Source organism: Poecilia reticulata, linkage group LG10 (assembly GCF_000633615.1).
Source record: "Poecilia reticulata strain Guanapo linkage group LG10, Guppy_female_1.0+MT, whole genome shotgun sequence".
NCBI classification, from domain to species: domain Eukaryota; kingdom Metazoa; phylum Chordata; class Actinopteri; order Cyprinodontiformes; family Poeciliidae; genus Poecilia; species Poecilia reticulata.
The window spans coordinates 19,281,971-19,303,263 of NC_024340.1; the positions used below are offsets into that span (position 1 = coordinate 19,281,971).

General features: G+C 38.5%; 2 protein-coding genes across 4 annotated transcripts in view; both read right to left on the reverse strand.

The window, feature by feature from the left end:
• The window catches only part of rab28 (RAB28, member RAS oncogene family), a 39,205-nt gene extending 33,928 nt beyond the window's left edge, over positions 1 to 5,277 (reverse strand). Inside the window, exons 1-2 of one of the 3 annotated variants that reach the window (XM_008420530.2) lie at positions 5,092 to 5,277; positions 4,832 to 4,975 (exon numbers count right to left, since the gene is read on the reverse strand). In XM_008420530.2, the coding sequence (XP_008418752.1) occupies positions 4,832 to 4,906 (75 nt within the window). In that variant the 5' untranslated portion in view covers positions 4,907 to 4,975; positions 5,092 to 5,277. Of the gene's footprint in view, positions 1 to 4,831 lie in introns of all 3 variants that reach the window. The other 2 variants (XM_008420531.2, XM_017307236.1) reach the window with 2 other exon arrangements.
• A 5,011-nt stretch (positions 5,278 to 10,288) lies between these two features.
• On the reverse strand, positions 10,289 to 12,581 carry nkx3-2 (NK3 homeobox 2). The gene is made up of 2 exons (XM_008420529.2): positions 11,961 to 12,581; positions 10,289 to 11,378 (listed from the first exon to the last, which is right to left on the reverse strand). Exons 1-2 carry the CDS (start codon positions 12,331 to 12,333, stop codon positions 10,954 to 10,956), a joined length of 798 nt encoding a protein of 265 aa, XP_008418751.1. The 5' UTR covers positions 12,334 to 12,581; the 3' UTR covers positions 10,289 to 10,953.
• Positions 12,582 to 21,293: the final 8,712 nt, after the last annotated feature.

A 21,293-nucleotide genomic window follows, 5' to 3' on the forward strand; every position in this document is an offset into this window, starting at 1 on the left:
TAGTTAGTTAGTTAGTTAGTTAGTTAGTTAGTTAGTTAGTTAGTTAGTTAGTTAGTTAGTTAGTTAGTTAGTTAGTTAGTTAGTTAGTTAGTTAGGTAGGTAGGTAGGTAGGTAGGTAGGTAGGTAGGTAGGTAGGTCGCATTTCTCCAATGAAACATTAATATCTATCTATCTACCTATCTAAGACAGCGTCTTCCTCCTCATGTCTTGATCGTAGCAAGAGTTTGTCGTGATGGAGCAGCGGATGTGGCCTAACTGTCAAGTTTTGGACTTGTGGCTACAGGTAATGTCGCTACTTAGCGGGTGGTGAAACTAGCGTAAGTGAGGAGGGTTTAATATGATCATGCATTTTACATGACGGGTGACAACCCCAGTCTATACTATAACAATCTGATTAAGATTAGAGTCTAAATACGTTCTATTTCCAAAACAGAAAGGCTACGTAATGTTAGCCAGCTAACAAATTACTATTGCTATCCTAGCATATCAACTAACAGCTAGAAAAAACCAAAACACGTACCTTCGTAGTCAAACTGGTATCAATCAGCGAGGAATTTGTCCAGTTTAGATTATGTTGATGAAGAAAAATTGTTTGCATATAGTGATATCTCTTTATACCGTATTTGTGGCAGCTGTTTTAGAGTCCAGAAACAGCGTTAACTACTTCAGGACTGTTGAACTGAAGCCGAAAGCGCCAAGTAGGTAGGCATTCACAATCGATCTGTACACTGATCGTTCTCTTTCCTGTTTATTGACCAATAGAAGAAGAGCTGGAAATATAAGGCAGCCAACCTCATTAACATAACGATGCAGCAGAAATACAGCGAGCAAATAAAACAGCAAATAATACAGCAAAAATACAGCAAACGGAAAAACAGCGAGCAGAAAAGGGAGAAGCAAAAAAAAAATCAAAGCAAAATATCTTTTTTTCTTGACGGAAACTCATGTGTAAGGGGAAATGAAAAAGAAAATATATATTTATGCTTTTATTTCTTATCAAAATATTTATTCTTTTATTAATATATTTATTCTTTTATTTATTATGTTGGATATACATTTATTCTTTTATTGATATGTTTATTCTTTTATTTATATACATCAGATATATATATTTATTATTTTATTTATATATTTATTCTTTTATTTATTATTATGTCAGTTTTGGTCCTCCATAGGCCAAGGCTTCAAAGAAAACAAAATGTTAATGTCAGCAGTAAAAAGCCGGATCAGCGCATCTCAAATCTAAGTCTCACTGTTTCGCCCATACTGAGTTTTCACAAGTAATATGTCTATTAAAATTAATGTAAAATATTTATTCACTGATTTTTGGAAAACATTTGCTGGTTGTTTTTTTAGTACTACCCAGTGAAGAACGTGTTTCAGTCTCAAGTGTAAAGAAGAAATTGCTAGGAGTGACTGACGTAACAAGGAGAAAATCAGCCGTTTAAGTAGCTCAAACAATCAGTGACAACATAAGACTAACAAGCCTGGACTGCAGAAATGTATTCCACATGCTCATGTTGGGCCTTTTGGCCATTTCTCTTGGCATTGCAGTAGCTTGCCTCTCTTCCTTCAACACAGTTTTAATTTTTTTTTTTCATGGTACAAATGGAACTAACCAGCAAATGCAATAGCTGGCGTAATTCTGACACACAGACAGAGAACAGCACAGGGTCACCAATGATACCAGTGCCGGGAAACTGGAGGCAGAAACTTGCAGAGAGAAAAAAAAACATGGAACATTGACAACAATCATGTGATTCAACAAAACTGTCTTCTTTTCACTTTTCAAACAGTGACAACAGATAGAAATGTTGTCTAGCTAATAGTTTACGCTTCTGTTACTCTTCTGTGCCTAGAGTTCCTTTTTTTAATCCTATGGATCACAGAGCAGCAAATACTGAGGAAAAACTGAGTCTTCTAACTCAGGTTGAAAAATGGAGCAGTGTGTAAGTTCAGCCCTGCGTCTTAAAAGTCTGGCTATATCTGAGATTCCATATTTTAAAAACATTTCGCTAAGGTGCACAAGTCTCTCCACATCTCTCCATATTCTGAACGGACAACAAACCGCAAGCTAAAATACCACTGAAAACGCTGTCCAAGAAAAACTGATCCGATTGCAATTTGCTCAGCAAATTGACATTAATAAGGGGGGAAACGGCATTCAAGATGTCAGTCAGGGGTGCCTAGTCAAAATGGGGGGGCAGGGCTGCTGTTTTCTGTCCAAAACAGACAAGCAGGTAAGTCATTGAGACAGAGACGAGCTGACACCTGGGAGCAATGTGAGCGGGGGTTATTAATGTAGCGTATCTACAAGGAGTTGTGTGTGTGCGTGTGTGTGTGTGTGTGTCCCACTCAACGCAGTGCCTCCCAGAAGAAAATGTCGACCTTCTGGAATGAGAACACTAATTTTTCTCTTCGTGTCTCGCCTTTACAGCAACGCTCATTTTCTATCTCCCAAAAGGAAGGACAAATTAGTCACAAAAGAGGATGTGTGGCTAAAAAAGCACTTGACAAGCCTGTCTTAAAATCACATTCAGTCTGGGATTCGAGATGCAGTGAAGAAGAAATGTGGCTGAATTGTCATGACAACCTCCTCGCTTTACTGCAAACAATTGTTTAATGTCACTAGGAGAAAAAAATCCCCTGTTGTTAATGTAGGCTTGGCTATTTTTTCCAAGGCTTAAACATAACACAGTGAATCAGCTACAAATCTAAACAGGACATAACAACGGCATTTAAAATTTTTAAGCTTTAGAAAATAAAAGCTATCTAAAAGCAAAAGCCATACATGTTAACAACTTGCACAACTAATACAACTAGTCTATGAATGCCATCCAATTTTTGGTCATAATTAGAGAAAACAGAGGCATTTCCTCACAAGAACTGATGCAACATGAATTTTCTTAAATGAGGCCTCTCCCTGCGGCCATATGCATATGGAGTTTGCATGTGCGTATGCCAGGAGATCCGCTGATGGAAAGCAACCACCAGCTGCAGGATTTGGGCCCAGCAAACTGAGGTCTTTATCAGCTGTCACACAGCAAGTAGTACTGCATAGTGCATGAGTTTTACTCAAAAAGGTTGGCTAAAACACATTACTTTAAAAATCTTTCTAAAAATGAAGCTTGACGAGTCAAATATACATTTATTTAGGTAATTGAATCTTTACAATTAACATAAGCAGGTAATAGCTTTTTAACTGCTGCACAAGAGACGCTTATTTACTATCCTCTTGTGTGGATATAATACGGATTAAGGGTCAGACAAACTTAAGAGGTTTAGAGCAACAGATCTGAGTAAGATTTAATGGCACAAAATACACATTTTGCATAATTGATGTCACATAAAACCTGAAATTAGAAAGGTTTTATCATTCCTTTATAGAAGACATGTTTAGCTTAATGCCAAAATATTTAGAAAATAAAATGTAATTGTACACTACTAATTGTAGAAAACATACAGGTTAGATAATTAGAACCTTTCTATCAGCCATTTGAGAGAAATGAGTGGCTTTATATTTGTAAAACATACAGTTGCCTTAACTAATTTTATGGAAAACTACTTGAGTAAAGGTGATGTTAATAATCAAAAACAAGCTTTATTGCCATCCTGTCCATATTACTAAACACTGCAAACTATGTTAACATCAAGTGAGCTGTTACCCTCTCTAGATTCTTCATCCAAAACATTTTTCATGTGCATCAGGTAACTGAGCAACCTGTTAACAAAAATGCAGTGTAGACACTTGCATTTAATGATAGTTTAAGCTTTGCACAACATGCATATTATGATTTTCTGTTTAGATAGAAGTAAATTGATTTACAGGTGACAGCTTAAGAAATACTTATTAAATAAAACTAAATACATTCCACTTATTTTAACATGAGTAACACACTGTGTATGTTTAGAATGTTATTCATTTTAAATACATTTGTTTCATGTATAGAATTTTACTGTGACCTGCTCAGCCTTATTAAAATGTTTTTTTAATCAGTCAGAGGTCTAGAAGTGCCAATAGGAGGGGACACCATCAAAGGTGACTGTAAGGGCCATCTATTCCCACAGTGTTTGGACCAACAGAGCCCAAAACTGTAAATACTGAAATTGTTTAGGAACAACTTCAGGAGATCCCTCTAATTATTCCATCTTTACAGCTCATCTAAAAAAAAACCAAATTACATCTAAACATTAATAATCAGTGTGTACCTCCATGATCGTCTTTATGTTTATTTTATTATTTTGTTTTGCTATTTATCACTTGTGTATAAATGAATGAGAGTTATCTATCCACTCGTTCTTTTTATTTGCTATGCCATCAATCTTCCAGGGATTATGAATACAAATAAACCTGTGTAGCCAAATCTAGCAGATTTACATGGTGAAATCCTTTGCATGTGCTGTCAATTTAAAATGAATTAAATAATATGAAAGCTAAACTTTGCCTTTTGCTTTTACAGAAGTGGTACAAAAGCAGAACTGTGCCAGCATTTTATTTTGTACCTATTATATGTTTTAGACAGTTTATGTCGTATATCTTAAGCATTAACTGGACTATAGAGACAGAAATCTCAAACAGAACCTCATACTGAATAGCTTAATCTGAACTTGAATGCTGTTAGCTTCGTTGTTTTAGCCTGTCAAGCTAAGTTAGCGTCGGTCGCCATGGTGATCAGTGCAGCGTCGGTGGGAGCACGAGCTGAATGCTGATTAAAACGTTCAGCTACCGATAAAAAACAACACGTCGGAGTGAAAATAAAACACAAGTCAGCCTCCTTTCCTGACGCTGAATGTGGGAAAGGTACAGTGTGCGTTTTATGATGGGTCTCACCTTTCCACATGCTCCGTCTCCAACCACCACAATTTTGAGCTGCTTGTCCTGGCTGTCGTCCTCCGAGTCCGACATGGCACTGCCTGTGCTCCAACCCGCGTCAGTCCGAAACGCCCGGGTAACCAGTTACAGGTAGCTGTCCGGCTGTCGGAATAATCACAGATGGATTAAAGCCGAGTTGACTGGAGAACCAGACGCCATTTTGACTTCACAAACGCAGACTGCAGCTGCTCTCCCCTCGGTATCATCCACTAACGTACCGCTGCCCCGACCGTTTCCCTCCTGAAACAGACTACAAGAGAAACACACTCGAAGCCACGGCTTGGCATGTCAGTCTGTAAACACGGTCAGAATCTCCATGAACCCCTTTGTGTTCACAGGAAACGGTTCGAACCGGAAACAGAATCCTCCGGCGTGTGTGCGGTCCAGTCTGTGCTGTGTGTGACGTGCTGTCGTTGCCATGATAACGCCAGACAAAGTAAGGGAGTGAAAAATGAAAACCTAAAAATCAAAGAAATACTTAAAATAATTACAGCCTGCAGGATTTTAAGTTGTTTTACAATTCACATTTTCGATCATTATTTTTTTTTCAAACTGTAATACATTTTTGCTATTTATGGAGGGTACGTTTTATGAAGTTTTGGTGCCGTGAAAAACATTAAAGTACCAAATTATAAGCGTTTTATAGACCACAGTAACAACTCTTTTGTCTTTATAGAAGTAAATGTACATCATAAAATGTTTTTACCCGCTTGTTATTTCGGCTTCGCAAACTATTGGTGAAAGTGTTGGAATAAAATGCATTTACTGATTAAAAAAATCAATAACATAATAAATATGAAAATAAATAGAAAATCCTATTAGTGGCACAACCAAAGGGGACATTGGGTGGATGGCTACCCCTGTAAATTTACTGCCCCAGCTGGTCAGTCTAATATGGATGAGATTTTTAAGATGGAAGACAAGTGAGGAAAAATCGAGAATTTATTTTTCTATTTTTTTCTGTGTCCCCTTTCTTATTTGTTTTAGTACGCCGCTTTGGAAGCGCATGTAGCATAGCCCTAGAAATTCTTATATGGCTTTTGGTTTTATTAATGTGAACTTCACTTTGTCTTTCCTTTTGAAAACTCGGGGTGCCCCTGAGGGATACATTTCAGCTTGACTTTGTAAATAACACATTTTGGCAAGTCAGTTCAGTTCAATAAAAGTTATTGTCATGTACAAGAAATAGTACTGAAATGAAATTCTTGAACTTCTCAGTATTGTGTAGTAAATCATGGTAGTGTAAAATCAATAAATTCAGTAAATACAAATAAAATGTTTGAAAAAGTGATCTATCCATCCATTATCTACACCTGCTTAACTTTATAGGGTCATGGGGGTCTTCTATAAAAAAAATAATCTTTTAACCCAAAAAGCAGACTTGAAACAATCTAAATAAATGATGTCTTTTATGGAAGTGGCTGCAGTGCATAAGAGGAATTCACATAAGGGTATGTGCCCCGATGCTTGTGTATTCCTAACCTGATGGAAACAAGGTGGAATGGGTAAGAAATGGGTGGACTGAAACAGTTGTATTATCGGTATGTTTGTTATAGTTGCTGGGGAAAGTTGGTTGCAGTTGCTGGAGAAGTTATGTGAGGGGAAGGCTTCCCCCACACAACTATTATTTATTTATTTTGTCCCCCTGCACTGACGTTTTGAGTACTTGTCACTCATTCCTACTGTAACCTAAGCCCCCACTCACCCATTAATGACAACGTCTTAATAAAACTCCTGTAATTTGGGTTAGGATGTTTGGTTTTGGCGCGCCATCCCTGGACCATCAGTGATCTCCATCTGGGCACCACATTTGAAAACCTATCAGAGGCACACATGGCAGTAATATATTGAGGTTTTGCATTGAACCATTGCAAAGGTGTATGACTGTTATGCATGCTGTTGAAATGCTGTTGAAATCAACCTTTTAATTCAAAAAGACATTTGATTCAGACAGGCATTCTGCTTTTCAGAAATGTATTATCACTCTGCAAACTAAGTAAGTGTATATTTAACTAACATAAACAATTACTAAGGGATATTGACACCGTGATATGTAACAAGCAATCTTACTGGGATGAATTATTGCGTTTTCAGGTTTCATTTTTGCTTAAATAAATCAAGTTTTGGTGACAAAATAAGTTTGTAAAGTAAGCATTGAACTCAAAATGTAGACAGTCAAAAAAAGTCTTGAAGTAATCATTTTGCTTGTGAAACCAGGTCCCAAGCTGTAGAAGAAATTCTTTGGGTTGCTGTTTATAAAAAGGATTTGCTTCATGTCAATGGAATCACACAGGCTCACATCAGCATTAAGTCTAAAGGGAACTAACAAACTCACAGGCTTTTCTGAAGGATTCTAGCCCAATAGAGAGTAAATATACAGAGGTTTTTATAAATCCTTCTGGCATTGCAAAGACAAATATTTTGCAACAACTTGTAGCAGCTTAACTTAAGAAAAAATTCTCATATAGTAATACAATAATTTTAGACAATTCACAAATTGCTTTGTTGATTTAAATCCAGCTTTTACTCCAAACAGCATTCAGGGTTCCATTTTCTCCATCTTTATTCTTTTTATATAGTGGCAAATTACAGTGTATACCCTCTTAAGGCAATTTACAAGATAAACAGGTGCAAATCATATCAAATATAGATGTCCAAATTAAATTTGAATTTGGACATATAATTCTTTTACTAATCCTTAGTAAAAGTTTTTTTTTTAAATCTTTAAAAATATTATATTTGGGACTCCAAAATTTATCAAACTACAAGCTGTGAAATAATAACACTGTAACTCCATGTGTGATGCCCACCAATGGTTTGTTTTCCTCCAATTTACAGAATTAAAAATAAAAATATACAGTCCGTCCTGTCGAGGTATTTGGGTGCAACTCTTTTTAAAGCCTCCAGCTGTTTTGCAGACAGTGTTGTTTGAAATTGTGATCCATGTGGTCCAGAGGTTGAATCACGGGGGATGAAGAGGACTCTCCTCCTGCTCAACTGTGAAGCACATGGCTGAGGAGGAAAGGAAAGGAAAGGAAAGGAAAGGAAAGGAAAGGAAAGGAAAGGAAAGGAAAGGAAAGGAAAGGAAAGGAAAGGAAAGGAAAGGAAAGGAAAGGTCATCGCGCAATGGCATGCTTTTTAGAAGCTCATTTCAAAACGTGATGAGGTTTTAATCTGGAATAAAACAACAATTTGCAGTAAAAAAAGAAGTAAGAATTAGATAAAATAATAAATTAGTATTTGTAGTGAATGGGCTTTTGCGAAGACTGATAAAGATTAGTTGTGACTCAATTTCAAAAATCTATTATTCTGCTGCAGCTTGTTGTTATTTTATCTGATAAACCGATATACTTACAAACAAATGACTCTATAAATGCAAACAAATATTCAAAGCTGATCAAAATATATTTCAAATGTATGTAGATAAAACATTTTGACAAAAAATATTTCACACTTGACTGCCTTTTCTCTCAGATTTTTCTTGACGGCGGCTCTCCTTCCCAAGTCCAGGGCTCTTGATTATATATGTTCATTTTATATAAGTTAGCATAAAGAAGTGTTAATAATTTTCACTAATTAGATTCTTATTACTCTCGCCCGGAACGTTAGCTGGAGATGGGCACCAGCAACCCTCCCGACCCCACTGAGGGACAAGGGTGAAAGAAAATGGATGGAGATTCTTATTAAGACAGAGACGTAACTATATGCACCAGGATAAAGAAGACATTCACAATCCGATTCGTGCCGGGACTATATGACCTCTGTGTTGAAAAAACAACGTTGAAGAAAATCAAATAATGATGACCAGTAAAATAATTATGTGATTTAAATCCCTCGTTCATAATTTATATGGAGCAACAATTTTGATTACGCGACCCCAGGCTCATGATGCGCCAAATTACGCACGTTAAACTGAACCTGGAGTATTTAAATGGAATTTGTGGTTTCATAGGAGGTTCGGGGTTTTTTTATATACAGAGGGGCAATTAAGATAAACACATAAACCAAACCAGAGCTGATCCCTGGGGTGTAAATGTTTATTTTTGTCTTCTTCATCTTCTTTTACAAATATGTATCGCAGCGAAACAAGGAAATAATAATCACAAATCCCAAATATTTTGAGCAGGAATTAAAGTCGGCCAATAATTTTTTTGTAAGAGTATTTGCACATTTATCGTCCAAATTGGGCTATTATTGTGCCACAGTATTCTTACGCAATAAAGAAACAATGGGAAGACAGGATGTTAATGGACACCAACAGGGGTGTTTCCCTCCTAAATACAAGGATGAAAGGAATACCAGCTCCTATATGTCCCCCTGTATCATATATATAGACATGCAGGTACATATACATGGTATATGTGGGACGGTCCACTCGTCACTATCATCACTGTGTGTCATTTCGAAATCCGAAGCAACCAAGGATGCGTTGGCTGCTTTGGATCGCATGCCTGCATCAAACAGATCAGCGGTGCGTTAAGACTGTTGCGCAACAAAAATGAAGGAAAACGGTTGATACGCAGCCATCTGAAGCAGGCGATATTAAATGGATTTCAGTACGTTTTGACTGATTTGCGGTCCAATGCTCTCAAGTAGCGTCAGTAGGGGATTGAATAAGCCTTCACAAGGTCAAAGATGAGGGAGTATTGCACGGCAGCTCCCTTCTGACCTCAACTTAACACCCAGGCTGTAAATATACTCGAAACAACAAGCCTACGCGACTCCTGCAATATTTCAGTTCCAATATAAAAACCTCAATCCGCGAAGAAAGAGGCGGTTAAACGTTTCTTTATCATAAAGGTGGGGGGTGGGGGGCGATCAAAGGGCAAAACGAGAAACCTATTCTTTGTTCTTAAATGTAGGGGAAGTGACATGGGCCTCCTTAACCCCGGAATACTCCTCTGCTTGTGATGACATAGAGCCGTAAAGGTAGCTGTCAGTTCGGCCTGTGCAGGAATTGCAGAGCTATTCATCATGGTGTGACAGGAGGAAAGCCACCATGGCTCAGGTGAAATAAAATATCTGAGGGATTGTGTTGTAAAGAGACGAGAGAGTGAAATAAATTACACTTTATTTACTAAGTAAATCATTGTTTTTGTTTTGTTTTTAATATCAAGCCCCGGGAGTTTCCCCTGGAGGAGACAGAAAACCCAGTTCAAGGCATGAAAATGATTTAACCAAATCAGTTCAATGCCCTGGTCACCTCAGATGGGCATAGAATAAACTAAAGAATACAATGTCGAGAACTGGTAATTAGTATTACTGATCATGCGTACATTTTACCTGACCACGTTGCAAATTAATGTGTGCGTAAAAATGGAATAACGCTCCAAAATGTTAGAAAACATCCTTGTTTTTTACGTTGCTCCCAGTAAAAGAACGCAAAACCAAAAAAATCGCATCCAGATTCAATAATTAATGCCTGATATGTTTTAATGTTATTCGATCTAAACAACCATTCAACACAAAAACATGCAAATTTCAGTCAGAAGTCGCTTCGCGCCACTCTCAGGCCCAACAAGCCCTTCTTTTAAGTCCGAACCCGCACATGCGCGCTGCATGCATTTTACACGAAGAAAAATGACATATATGCTCAAAAGTGCTTAAATATCTTACCTTTACAAACACAGCAAAAAATTAATAATAAAAAAAAACCCAAACACAATCTCTAACAGAGAGTTGCTCGTTTTAAAAAATGTCAATGGAATATATCTATTTCCAATCACTGCAGAGGTAGGAAGGCGCATGTAAAATCATATAAGGTGTCATTTTAAGTCTGTATGGTTCTTGAGGGGGTCCCAGCATCGAGATAAAATGACATAGATCAGTTTTTCATATCATTCCAGACAGTTTATAAGTACATCTGCAGATCAGACACAGACTCTTACTAAAATATTATTTAAAGTATTTGAGAGTGTAAAAAAAAGTCTAGGAACAACCCGATGACAAATCAGGGACGCAGAGCTGATTAACTTTCCCCTCAGGGCTCTTCTTCTTGTCAAAAAAACAAACCGTAAAGTTATGTTGGTTCCCGGGAAGAGAAGCAAACAAATGAATAATAAATAAAAGTCTCAGGGTTCTCACTGATTCCCCGCACACGCAGACAGTGTCCACGCAGGGAGGCAGTACGCGTACGGGTAATAGTAGGAAGGCTGCAGGGAGAGCAGCGGGGGCCGCAGGATCTCCCCGGGGCCGTACTGTCTCTGGTCGTCCCGCACTAGAACCTTCACCGCTACCTTTTTGGCCGCCGGGGTGGATGCCATCAAGTCTGCGGCCATCTGCCGGCGTTTCGTCTTGTAGCGGCGGTTCTGGAACCAGATCTTGACCTGTGTCTCTGTTAGTTTCAGGGAGGCCGCCAGGTCCGCCCGCTCGGGCCCGGAGAGGTACCGCTGGTGGTTGAAGCGGCGCTCCAGCTCGAAGACCTGTGCGTGGGAGAAGGCGGCTCTGGAGCGCTTCTTCCGCTGCTTGGGCTGCTCCAGGTTCTTCTCGTCTGTGTTGCTGGAGTCTGCGGAGAAGACGCACAAATTGGACGTGCATGTAATTTCTGATATTCAGCAATAATTTACGTCCTTCGTTTGTTTTTTGTGTGTGTGTGTTTTTTTTGTAATAAACAAATGATTTGACTTCAGGTAATTAAATTGAATTGAATTATCTTAAGATTGTTCCGTTATAAGGAGACATCTCCAATTAATCCAGAAGATTTGTAGAATATTATAATAATACAAAAAGACGTCTCATGAACTCCGCAATTCTATCTTAAAGTATAAATGAATATTAATACAGAAAACATAGATATCATAGTGAGAGGCTTAAAAATGTGCCAGACTTCCCATTTATAATCAAGCGTAAACAGAGAAGAATTCGTGCGTAAAAGCGAGCAGGATGTGGAGAAGTCTTTGCAAATTAGGTTCAGTGTCCTAAACGACCGTCGTGGTCGACTCATCTCTGCCCACAAAACAAAACATCTATTATTAACAATTGTTACGCAGTTTGACTCAAAATCTGCAGCTTCTAACTCAAAAACAGCCCCTGTGACACATTTAGGTGTTTTTACGCACGTATGCGCGTCTTCTAAAGGCCTACCCACCCGTAGTATTGTTGGGCTCACTGTCACTCTTTGCATTCTCCGCAGCCGCAGACTCATGGTCCGTCTCCTCCTGCAGGCTCTCCTCCGGCACATCTGACCCCGGCTCGCCGTCCCTCTCCGCCTTGCGCATGGCCGGAGTCTTTCCGTCGTTGTCGTCGCTGAGTCCGGAGTCCGAGTCGTAGCTTTTCTGCTCTGTCCGCACACAGGACGCCTCGTCGGTCCTCCCGGACTCGTCGTTCATCTCTCCGAATATTTTCCAACACGCCGCTTTGGAGAAGCATACGTCCAGCTCTGGTAAGTGTCTGCTGCTGTCCTTTTTGTTCAGGATGGCCTGGATGGAAAAAGGCATCAGCGAGTTGCCACGAACGGCCATTTTTTTTTTTCCAAGGGGAGCGACGCTTTGCTCGGTGTTTTAAGTTGAGTAATCAGCCCTGGCGGAGGAGGAAATGTCAGTTCATCCACATTTTAGGCTGCTCCCTCGCAAGAGTTCTGCTCAAGCTGAACTGTTTCCCTCCAGCGCTGCTTTCCGCTCTCATTCCCGCAGAAGAAGAGGAGATTTTGCAAAAAACCCGCTGGCGCGATGCTTATCCACCGCACAGATCTGCCATCAGCTCAGACTCTTTCCAGACTCCGGCCCTTTTTGCCCATTTTTTCAACCAAACAGCCTCACCTGTGACTCACATGCACTCCCCTCTGACGGCTATTGGCTAAACTGGAGGAAAGCCTTTTTAATGATTGGTCACTGCGTACATGACGTCATGCTGCCTTCACTCGGGTGGGGGAAAGTTAAGAAAAGTTTAAAGGAAGCTTTTTCTTTTAAATTATTGGACCCTGAAGTGACTAGCAGGCTGGATCTTCATCTATTTCTTTAACAAAACACTTCTCCAAATCAGCGATCAAACTATATCTTTGCAGGAATGGATTTTGCTTGTTGGTTGAGTTTGGATATTTTTGAAATCATGTAAAAACAATCAGTAATTGTCAGAATTGAGCATTTTATGGGATAGACACATCAAAGCTCAGAGAGAAAAATAAAACAATCCAAATATCACAATAAAATAATAAAACATATGTGAAAGCATTATCCAGGTTTCTCCACATCGCTTTAATCCAACATCACTCTTACAATAAACGCACAGGAGTTTTTTTATTATTATTATTGTGAAAGATTTTCACTTCATCATTTTGACAGCTGTGGGTAGCCTAATATGACTGTTTCTTTAAACTGGGAAGCAAGTCTAGAATTGACGCAACAAAGCGGGAGATGCTTTCCGGATTACTCGGTGTCTGTTGTGTTTTGTTTAACCTGCATCGCAGTCAAAGTGCTGCTGCAAAAACAAGCAAAAAAAAACAAACAAAAAAAAAACAGGTAGACCTTAACATGTGCACTGATAATATGGGCCTGAATGCAGCTGTAGACTGCGGGGTGTCTCAATTAAGGAGGGGGAAATATCATTAAAGCGTCAGATCATAAGTGGCGACCCAAAGATGCGTAAAAATGCGCACTGAGGAAATGTTTTAGAAAGAGGAAAAACAGAGTTTTTTAATAGACTATAAACATAAGAATATACAAATACATTATATGTTGCCTAAAGCGACATCCCGGAATCTAGAAATGTGAATATTTGTCCTGAAGATCCACATCCAGACCTTCCACTCTCCGCCCTTCACAGCTTAAACCGCCACCAAATTACAGCAGGACGCGTCTGATTAAAAACTAGGCGCATTTGCAAACCGCAGGGTTTCCCTGTGTAAGTGCGCAGTGCATAATAAAATGACCGCATAATTAGGATCCAAATGCTTTGCTTCATTCACGCCTTTCTGGAAAGGCATTTGATTTAGGCGAATCATTTCTGGCCTCATGTTTGGAGGCCAATGATTTTATTATTATTATTATTATTATTATTATTATTATTATTATTATTATTATTATTATTATTATTATTATTATTCAGAGTTATTGTGCCACATTTAAGTTTTGTTTATTAAGCCTTTATTAACACATACAAACAGAACCTGGACCTGTTTGATTAAAATGAAATATATTAATTAAACTGAGGGAAATTATAAAATTATTATTTATTATTATTATTATTATTATTATTATTATTATTATTATTATTATTAACAACACAATTTTAAATTAAATTGTATATATGTTACACTTGTTTGACACAATAGTACCGTCTGTGTTCTTCAAATGTTTTGTAAATTTTTCAAAAAATGATGTTAATTCGTTTCCTGCTGCTCGTCTTTTAGAAAATATTTTAAATAGTTTTTTGAAACGTAAATCTCAGGGGGAAAAACACCCAGCACTCCTTAAATAAAGTCGGCATCACATTGATGCCATAGCCTGCACAAAACTCATGGGAATTAAATAGATAATAAGACGTGCTGAGTTTGAATTTATGCTGAATTACAAAGAAAATGATCTGAGGTCAGCTCGTCCAAAGCCGACAGATCATACCATCTAGTGGCCACTCAATATAATATACCTCTCTGATTTTTATTTTCTGACATCTTTTACGTCCGTAATGTCTTGTCTGACCAGACATAGTAAAACTAACTTTGCATTTTTTTTATCCCAGATGGTGAAAATTTCACTCCAAATCAGCGGCAGACTTCTTATATAAACAATAATTATATTACGTTGGATTCCTGTGTGGGATAAACACGAATTATAATGGTGCATAGATTTGTGAGTCATTGTCTCAGGACTGCAGGCTCCTTGGGAATAAAAAGTCTGTCACCGCAACATAAAAAATAAAAAAAATTAAAAAAAATACAACTGAAATTGGTGGGAAACACAAACCGCAGATACATCTGGACATCTTCACACACCCTGCCCTTGTTCTATCAGGAACTCCTCATCCCGTCCAAGGCCAACATCACACCCATTTTCTACTGACCACTATTGGAATATGCTTAGATTTTTTTTTTCTTGGTCATTTCTTTGTACACTTTTTTTTTTTTAATGCAATACTCTTGTTTTTTCTTGTTCTAAACCCAGACTCCCTGACCCGCCGCCGCTTTATAAACTGGGAAAAGTGGGAGATGTCCAACAATGTGAGGCCATCCTGGTGATGTGGAGCAGAGCACCGCTGGTTGAGCTGAACCTCACTGCGAGGAAGAGCAGCAGTAAGTGGCAGGAAATGTAAACAGCAGCTTGGTTTCTTCTTCTTCTTCTTTTTCTWCTTCTTCTTCTTCTTCTTTTTCTTCTTCTTCTTCTTCTCTTGAGCCGGCATCGCCGTTCAGTGTAAACCGAATTAAAAACGTCATGGTGCTTACTGTCTGCTTTATTGTAGTATTTCCAACAATCACTCCCCTTTCTCTTAAATAGTGAATCAATTTATATTTAAAAAAATAATTATAATAAAAATGTCGCGCTGCTCTCTTGTCTTAATCAGATGATAGGATGAGCCAACAGTGTTTTACTCTCATTGGAAAACTTATGAATTAATTTCAAAATGTAATGGTTACCGTCACCCGTTTAATCTATTTTTGAGATTCCTCCACACCGACCACAGACTTATCTTCCAGTATTAAATATTCACATCAAATAAAAGCAGAGCAGGAACACTGCTGTAAATATACAGGAACACACTGTATATTTATGTTAAACATTAAATGGAGCAGTAAAAGATAAATAAAACTTTTTTTGGTTTATGATCAAGTTTTTCTTATTTAAATACACGTTTTTGTAAGATTTGTGATGGCATACATTTTTTATTATTAATGATAATGCGTGTGATTTGCATATATTTATTAAATGGCCACAAATAATGTTCTTTTCTTTTTTTCCCATTTATGACATTACAGCAATTTAAACAATTTATTGTGATTTTAAATGTCGTTTTTATGTTACTTAAAAACCAAAAATGAGAGCCGTGATTATAAGTATAGTAATATTTTTTGTTCTGTAGTTGAAACAGACGACGAACACTTGCTAAGATGAAACATATATTTTCAATTTATTCACTGTCATGTTTCAATTTATTTAATTTTATCTTTCTAGAAAAAAGATTCCGCATCGTTTACAATGGAGTGACATATATTTTTATTAGGCTATAAGTTTCAAATCTTTCAAAAATGTCAACAATATACGTAAGAGTGGAAAAAAAAATATAAACCACCCAAACCTTTTGAGAAATTCTTGAGGTCCCTTCTCCAGAAAACCTGAACCAACTGGGTCTTTTGTGTGTGCTGGCTCCCTCTGGTGGTAGGAATAAGAAACGTCAACAGTAGAATGAAACTGGAAACATTAGACATTTATTTCATAATGGCAATGCCAGGAAACTGTGTATTTTATCCCCCACCGCCACCACTGATGACATGAATCCTTTGATATTTCCAGATTCTTTGGCTGCTCACATTCAGTTTAACTCTGAGGTGAGATTCCTGCCACGCTTCCAGTAAAGAAATAAACTTTAATGGCAAATTACGCCATTACTTTCACCTCTGCCATCCTGACTCATGTTTTCTTGTCACTTCTGTTAACTTTAATCCTCTGATTTAAAAAAAAAATCTCACCCGATGCAGCAGCACATCATGTACTCTGGTAATGTCTGTTTCCTCCCCTCTTCAGGCTGTGTTTATGACAGGTTTTGATTTTCTTCTTTTTCCTCTTGTGTAGTATTAAAAAAAAGAAAGGAGAAATGCCCCAAATTATACCCAAGCCTCCCTCTTCCTTTTGATGCCAAATTGTGATCAGATGGAGCAATATTAGAGAGGGCAGTGCCAGGAGTCATTTGCAGTAAATGCTCCCAAACGCCCTCTAGATTTCTCATCAGATGTCTGATCGCACACTTGATCAACTTCAGCACTGGAAAGTGGGGGCTTACTGCCAGCTCTAAGTGCAGTTTTAGTCGCTGAAGCTACGACCAAAGCTTCTTTTTTTTTTTTTTAAAGAAATAATGATCCTTGCATGCAACCGAGCTTTAAAATGGCAAAGCACTTGAGACAGAACACTTAGCAGCAAATGGAAGCAAGACTCAAGCGGAGAGAAGGATCCTCTGTCTCCTGGAAGCTTTTTTAAAGCAGCCCAACAATGGCTGCAGAACTGCAGACACAAGAGCAGAAGCTCCTCACTGTTACAGTCCAATTAATGTGTGTAGATAGCACAGGCATGATTTATAGTTTATTTTCACCTCCGTCGTGCTGACAAACGAGCTCCCATCAGACTCTGGCATGCAACACATAATGCATGCAGCTCAAGCACATCATGAAAGGCTCCCGGGCTCTGAAGGGCCTTTGGCTGCCTACTCAGGACTCTTTTCTCCTCCGCTCACGCCTAAATAAAGATGTCCTTCAAATCCTTTCACCGGGTTCATGTCACATGCAAAAAAAATATCACTCTTGGGCACGGGAGTGGATGTGGTTATGGATACTTCAAGGGCCATTTAGAAATTCTTGAGATATTAAGGTTCTCTTCTTTTTCACACTGTGAAGTGGGAGTCGGAGACAGCAGCTGCAGTTTTTGTTTCATGAATGCAAGCGCTGCATTTATCTCTCTCAGAAGTGTCCCAGGAACAGCAGCGCCTCGATCTGCTTATTCAGGGACTGAGTTTGTGGAACTGATTAATCACCTTTTCTGTGGAATGCAGAAAGAAGAAGAAGAAAAAAGTTTAAACCTGCCCAGGCTGTCCAAAACAGAAACATGACAGGTGAAGATTTGTCTCTGTTTTGTTTTGATCATTTTTCACTTTTTGCTGAAGCCAACTCACCTCCTTTTTTCGGATACAGCAGAGTTAACAAGACACAAGAAAACTAAACATTTATTCATGACTAACAACGCTGCTGCAGAATTGATCTAATCTGAGGATGTCAAACAGTGCCTTGCAAAAGGATTCATATCACATGAACTCTTTGCCATTTTGCCACATTATGACCACATGCAATGCATATTAGAGGGGCCAACAAAGTAGAACATAATTGTAGACAGCCAATCATATATAATTTTCAAAAATGTTTCCAAATTAATATTTTTGGCATATGTGGGTTTTTTTTTTCATTCTTCTTTGCAAAGTAACTCAACTCACATTGGTTGGATGATGAGATTCTGTAAATATCAATTTGTGCGACAGATTTTCAACCAAATTTAGGTCTAGGCTTTGACTAGGACATTGTCTCAGATGAATATGCTGTAATCTAAACCATTGCAGCTATGGTTTTATGAGGGGTCTTCAACCTGTGGCTCTGGAACCACATGTGGCCCTTCAAGCCCTCTGAAGAGTCTCTTAATAACTTTGCCCAAAACTGATATAGAACTGCAGTTTTTCTCAATTTAAAAGCAATAAAATATGTGCATTTTACAAGATCTCTGAGTATTTTCTTGCATTTTATCAATAGAAAAACACTTGTGCTACAAAATTTATTTTTTGTAATGTTTTTGTTATTTGCCAATGGACTACTTGTTTTTTCTCCTGGATTTCTCCATAAATTTGGAACAGACTGTTCAAGAAAATTCTTAACTTTTCTTTATTGCAGGGTGTTTTCAGGTTCATTTTCCATCTTATGCATAGTTCTTTTGCTTGAATTCAATCTATTCCATTAATAGATTTTTTTGCACTCTGCATATTGAGTTGGCCAGAGTAAAATAAAACAAGAAATTTGTGTTTGAAAAGAAAATGGCTTTAATAGAAAACATATAAAGCATTTGAAAATGGCATTTGAAAGTGCCAGCAGCAGTAAAACAAAAAAGCCTAAATAATACGTTTCTTATGAACTATGAAGCAAAGAAGTAACACATATTGTTTACACGACTGTAAAAAGAAAAGTTACAGACACTTTGCATAGAACATCACTCCACACTGCCGTGAGAAAACAAAATTCTAACGTATTTTTCTGTGCTTCTTTACTTCTTAAAAAAGAAGCTAAAAACCTCAACGTCACCATTCCTCCCTGCTGCCTGTCGCTGGCTATTTCTAAGACTGGTGTATTAAACTCTTTTGACATTAAACACCTGTTAACTTTTATGTTTTGTAAGAGGAGTGGCTCCATGTTAAAGCAGTGCATTTAGTGCCAGTGGGCTGGGGCAAATCCCCAGTAGAGGAAAGACCACTCCCAGAGCAGACAAACAGGGGCAGGAGAGAGCCCCTCTGTTCCCCCTGCAGTCGCCTTCGGGGATCCCCGGCGCTCAAACCAAAAGTTAGCTCGATTCTAGTTGACAGCCATGCGAAACCGCCATCTTTTCACAGCTCTGCTGCATAAACTATACAGTTACCACCTGCAGACCTGCTGAGGAGGGGAAAGAGCTGTGAGGCAGTTTCTTCTGTTTAATATTGCACTTTGTCTTCTGTTTCCATCGTTGTAGTTCAGGTGAAATTGGAAAGAGCATACCCATGTATGTTCTGAATTAAAAGGGGAAAAGAGCACTAATCCGAGAGGCAGCCAGTAGCTCTATTGTAACTGGAGGAGCTGCAGAGACCTCAGTTTGTTGACAGGGACAATGATTTGTCTTGCACTCCACAAATGTGGCCATTTTGAAATAGTGGTGAGAAGAAAACCTTCATTGAAATGAAGCCACACATCACAGTAAAGTTTGCTCTCGGTACACCATCTCGAGCATCATGATGCCACCTCAGATGCTTCTCTTCAGAGGCGACAGGGAAGCTGGTCAGAGTTGATCAGGAGACGGACGAGGGTAAATGCATGGCAGTCCTGGAAGAAAAGCTGTTCGAGGCTTAAAAATACTTCAGACTGTGGCAGAGATTGTTGTTTTCATTAGGAAATTAACAAGTCAAATCTTACAGAGACACAATGGAATGGTTATGATGAAAACATATTGATCTACATGTCAAACTCCAGGCCAAAATTCAACTGAGAATCTGTGGCAGGACTCAAAATGGATGTTCACAGAACATTTACGTCCAACCTGACTGATACTATGTTATTTTGCACAAAAAAAAAGAGAGACATGGGCAGTTATTTCTGTCTCAAGTAATGCAAAAGTGTAGAGGCATTTTTTTATTCAGCTGCAATTGCACCAAAAGATGATTCTACAAAGTATTGACTTCGCTGAATGCCACACTTTTCAGTTTTGCATGAACTAAAATACTGAGATCCACGTATCCTTTTCTATTGTAGGGTTGCCCTGGTCCAGTGCTGCAGAGCTACCATCCTCCAGCGTTCAGATGCATCCCTTCTGAAACACGCCTGTCTCAGACGAGTGGCTCGTTAGCAGGCCACATGCATCAGGCGTGTTGGAGAAGGGATGGACGTGAAAACTGCAGAGTGGTTGCTCTCGAGGACTTGAGTGTCCCCCGCCTGCGTCTATTGCATAAGATCTGAGCAAAATTCATAGAAGTTTGTGGTTGGAATGGGTAAAAAATGGAATCGACATTTACAAAGTAGCTCCAGTCTGAAGAAAATAATTTAAATTCATTGATTTATATTTTGGTCCCGGTTTGCTGCGTTTTATGCTCCCCTTTAAATCCTATTCTAGCTGTGAGGTCCTTTTATAATCCATTTATAAAAATGGTGACCCATAAATCTGTCTGTGTGCCCTAAATATAGGTGTAGAAAACCTTCTTTGGCAAGGATGACAAAGAAAAAAATCCAAAAAAAAATTTGGACTACAATGTAAATAACGTGCAGTAATGACATGAGTGAGTGAAAGGTGCAGTGTTTGTCTGCCAAACCTTGTGGTTGAGCAAAACCTAATCCAAGCCTTTTAATTTAATTTGTTGGTCTGATATTTTAGAGCTTGGATTGCAGAATCAGGAAATACCTGAGAGAGGTACACCTTTAACGACTAAAAAACCTGCAAGCCCACAGGAATGGCTGGAAAAAACGTCCAATTCTGGCTTTTCATCCCCTCCCTCCTGGATCCTAAAGGTTCAGGTGCAGCGATTAAAGGCTTCTAATGTGTTAATGATGGTGGAATATTTCACTCGGAGTTTGTCAGTTTTATCCTCCATTAGCAGGCAGGAATGTCCTCTCTTCTCCTCTGCACAGAGGTGATTGGCTAAGGTCGTTGCTTATTTGCACACGGCACACAGCACAGCCATTTGGGGAAACACAGAGTATAATGTTTCAGACATAATGAGGGCAAATTAATAAAAATAAATCAGCGTCGCCGTTTGATCTTTTCACAGAGAAAAACTAAATCTTCATAAAAGTAATAATAAGCCCCCTTTAACTTTTTCAAGCAAATGTAGTCGGCGGCCCCTGTAAATCTGATACCATTAAATAAAACCCAGTGCTAATGATAGCCATCAGAAGTCACCGAATCAGGAAAGAGTCAATTTGTATAAATCCATCTCTTATGTGAAAGTCTTTGAGGTTTGTTCTGAACAGCATCAGAAACAGCTGCAGTATGTAGTTTAAAGCTAC

Excerpts from the sequence above, each read along its gene's own strand:
- nkx3-2 (XM_008420529.2), bottom strand. The coding sequence starts at position 12,333 with ATGGCCGTTCGTGGCAACTCGCTGATGCCTTTTTCCATCCAGGCCATC. Across the intron at positions 11,379-11,960 it reads TGAGCCCAACAATACTACGG|ACTCCAGCAACACAGACGAG; the intron begins GTGGGTAGGCCT and ends TCTTCTCCGCAG.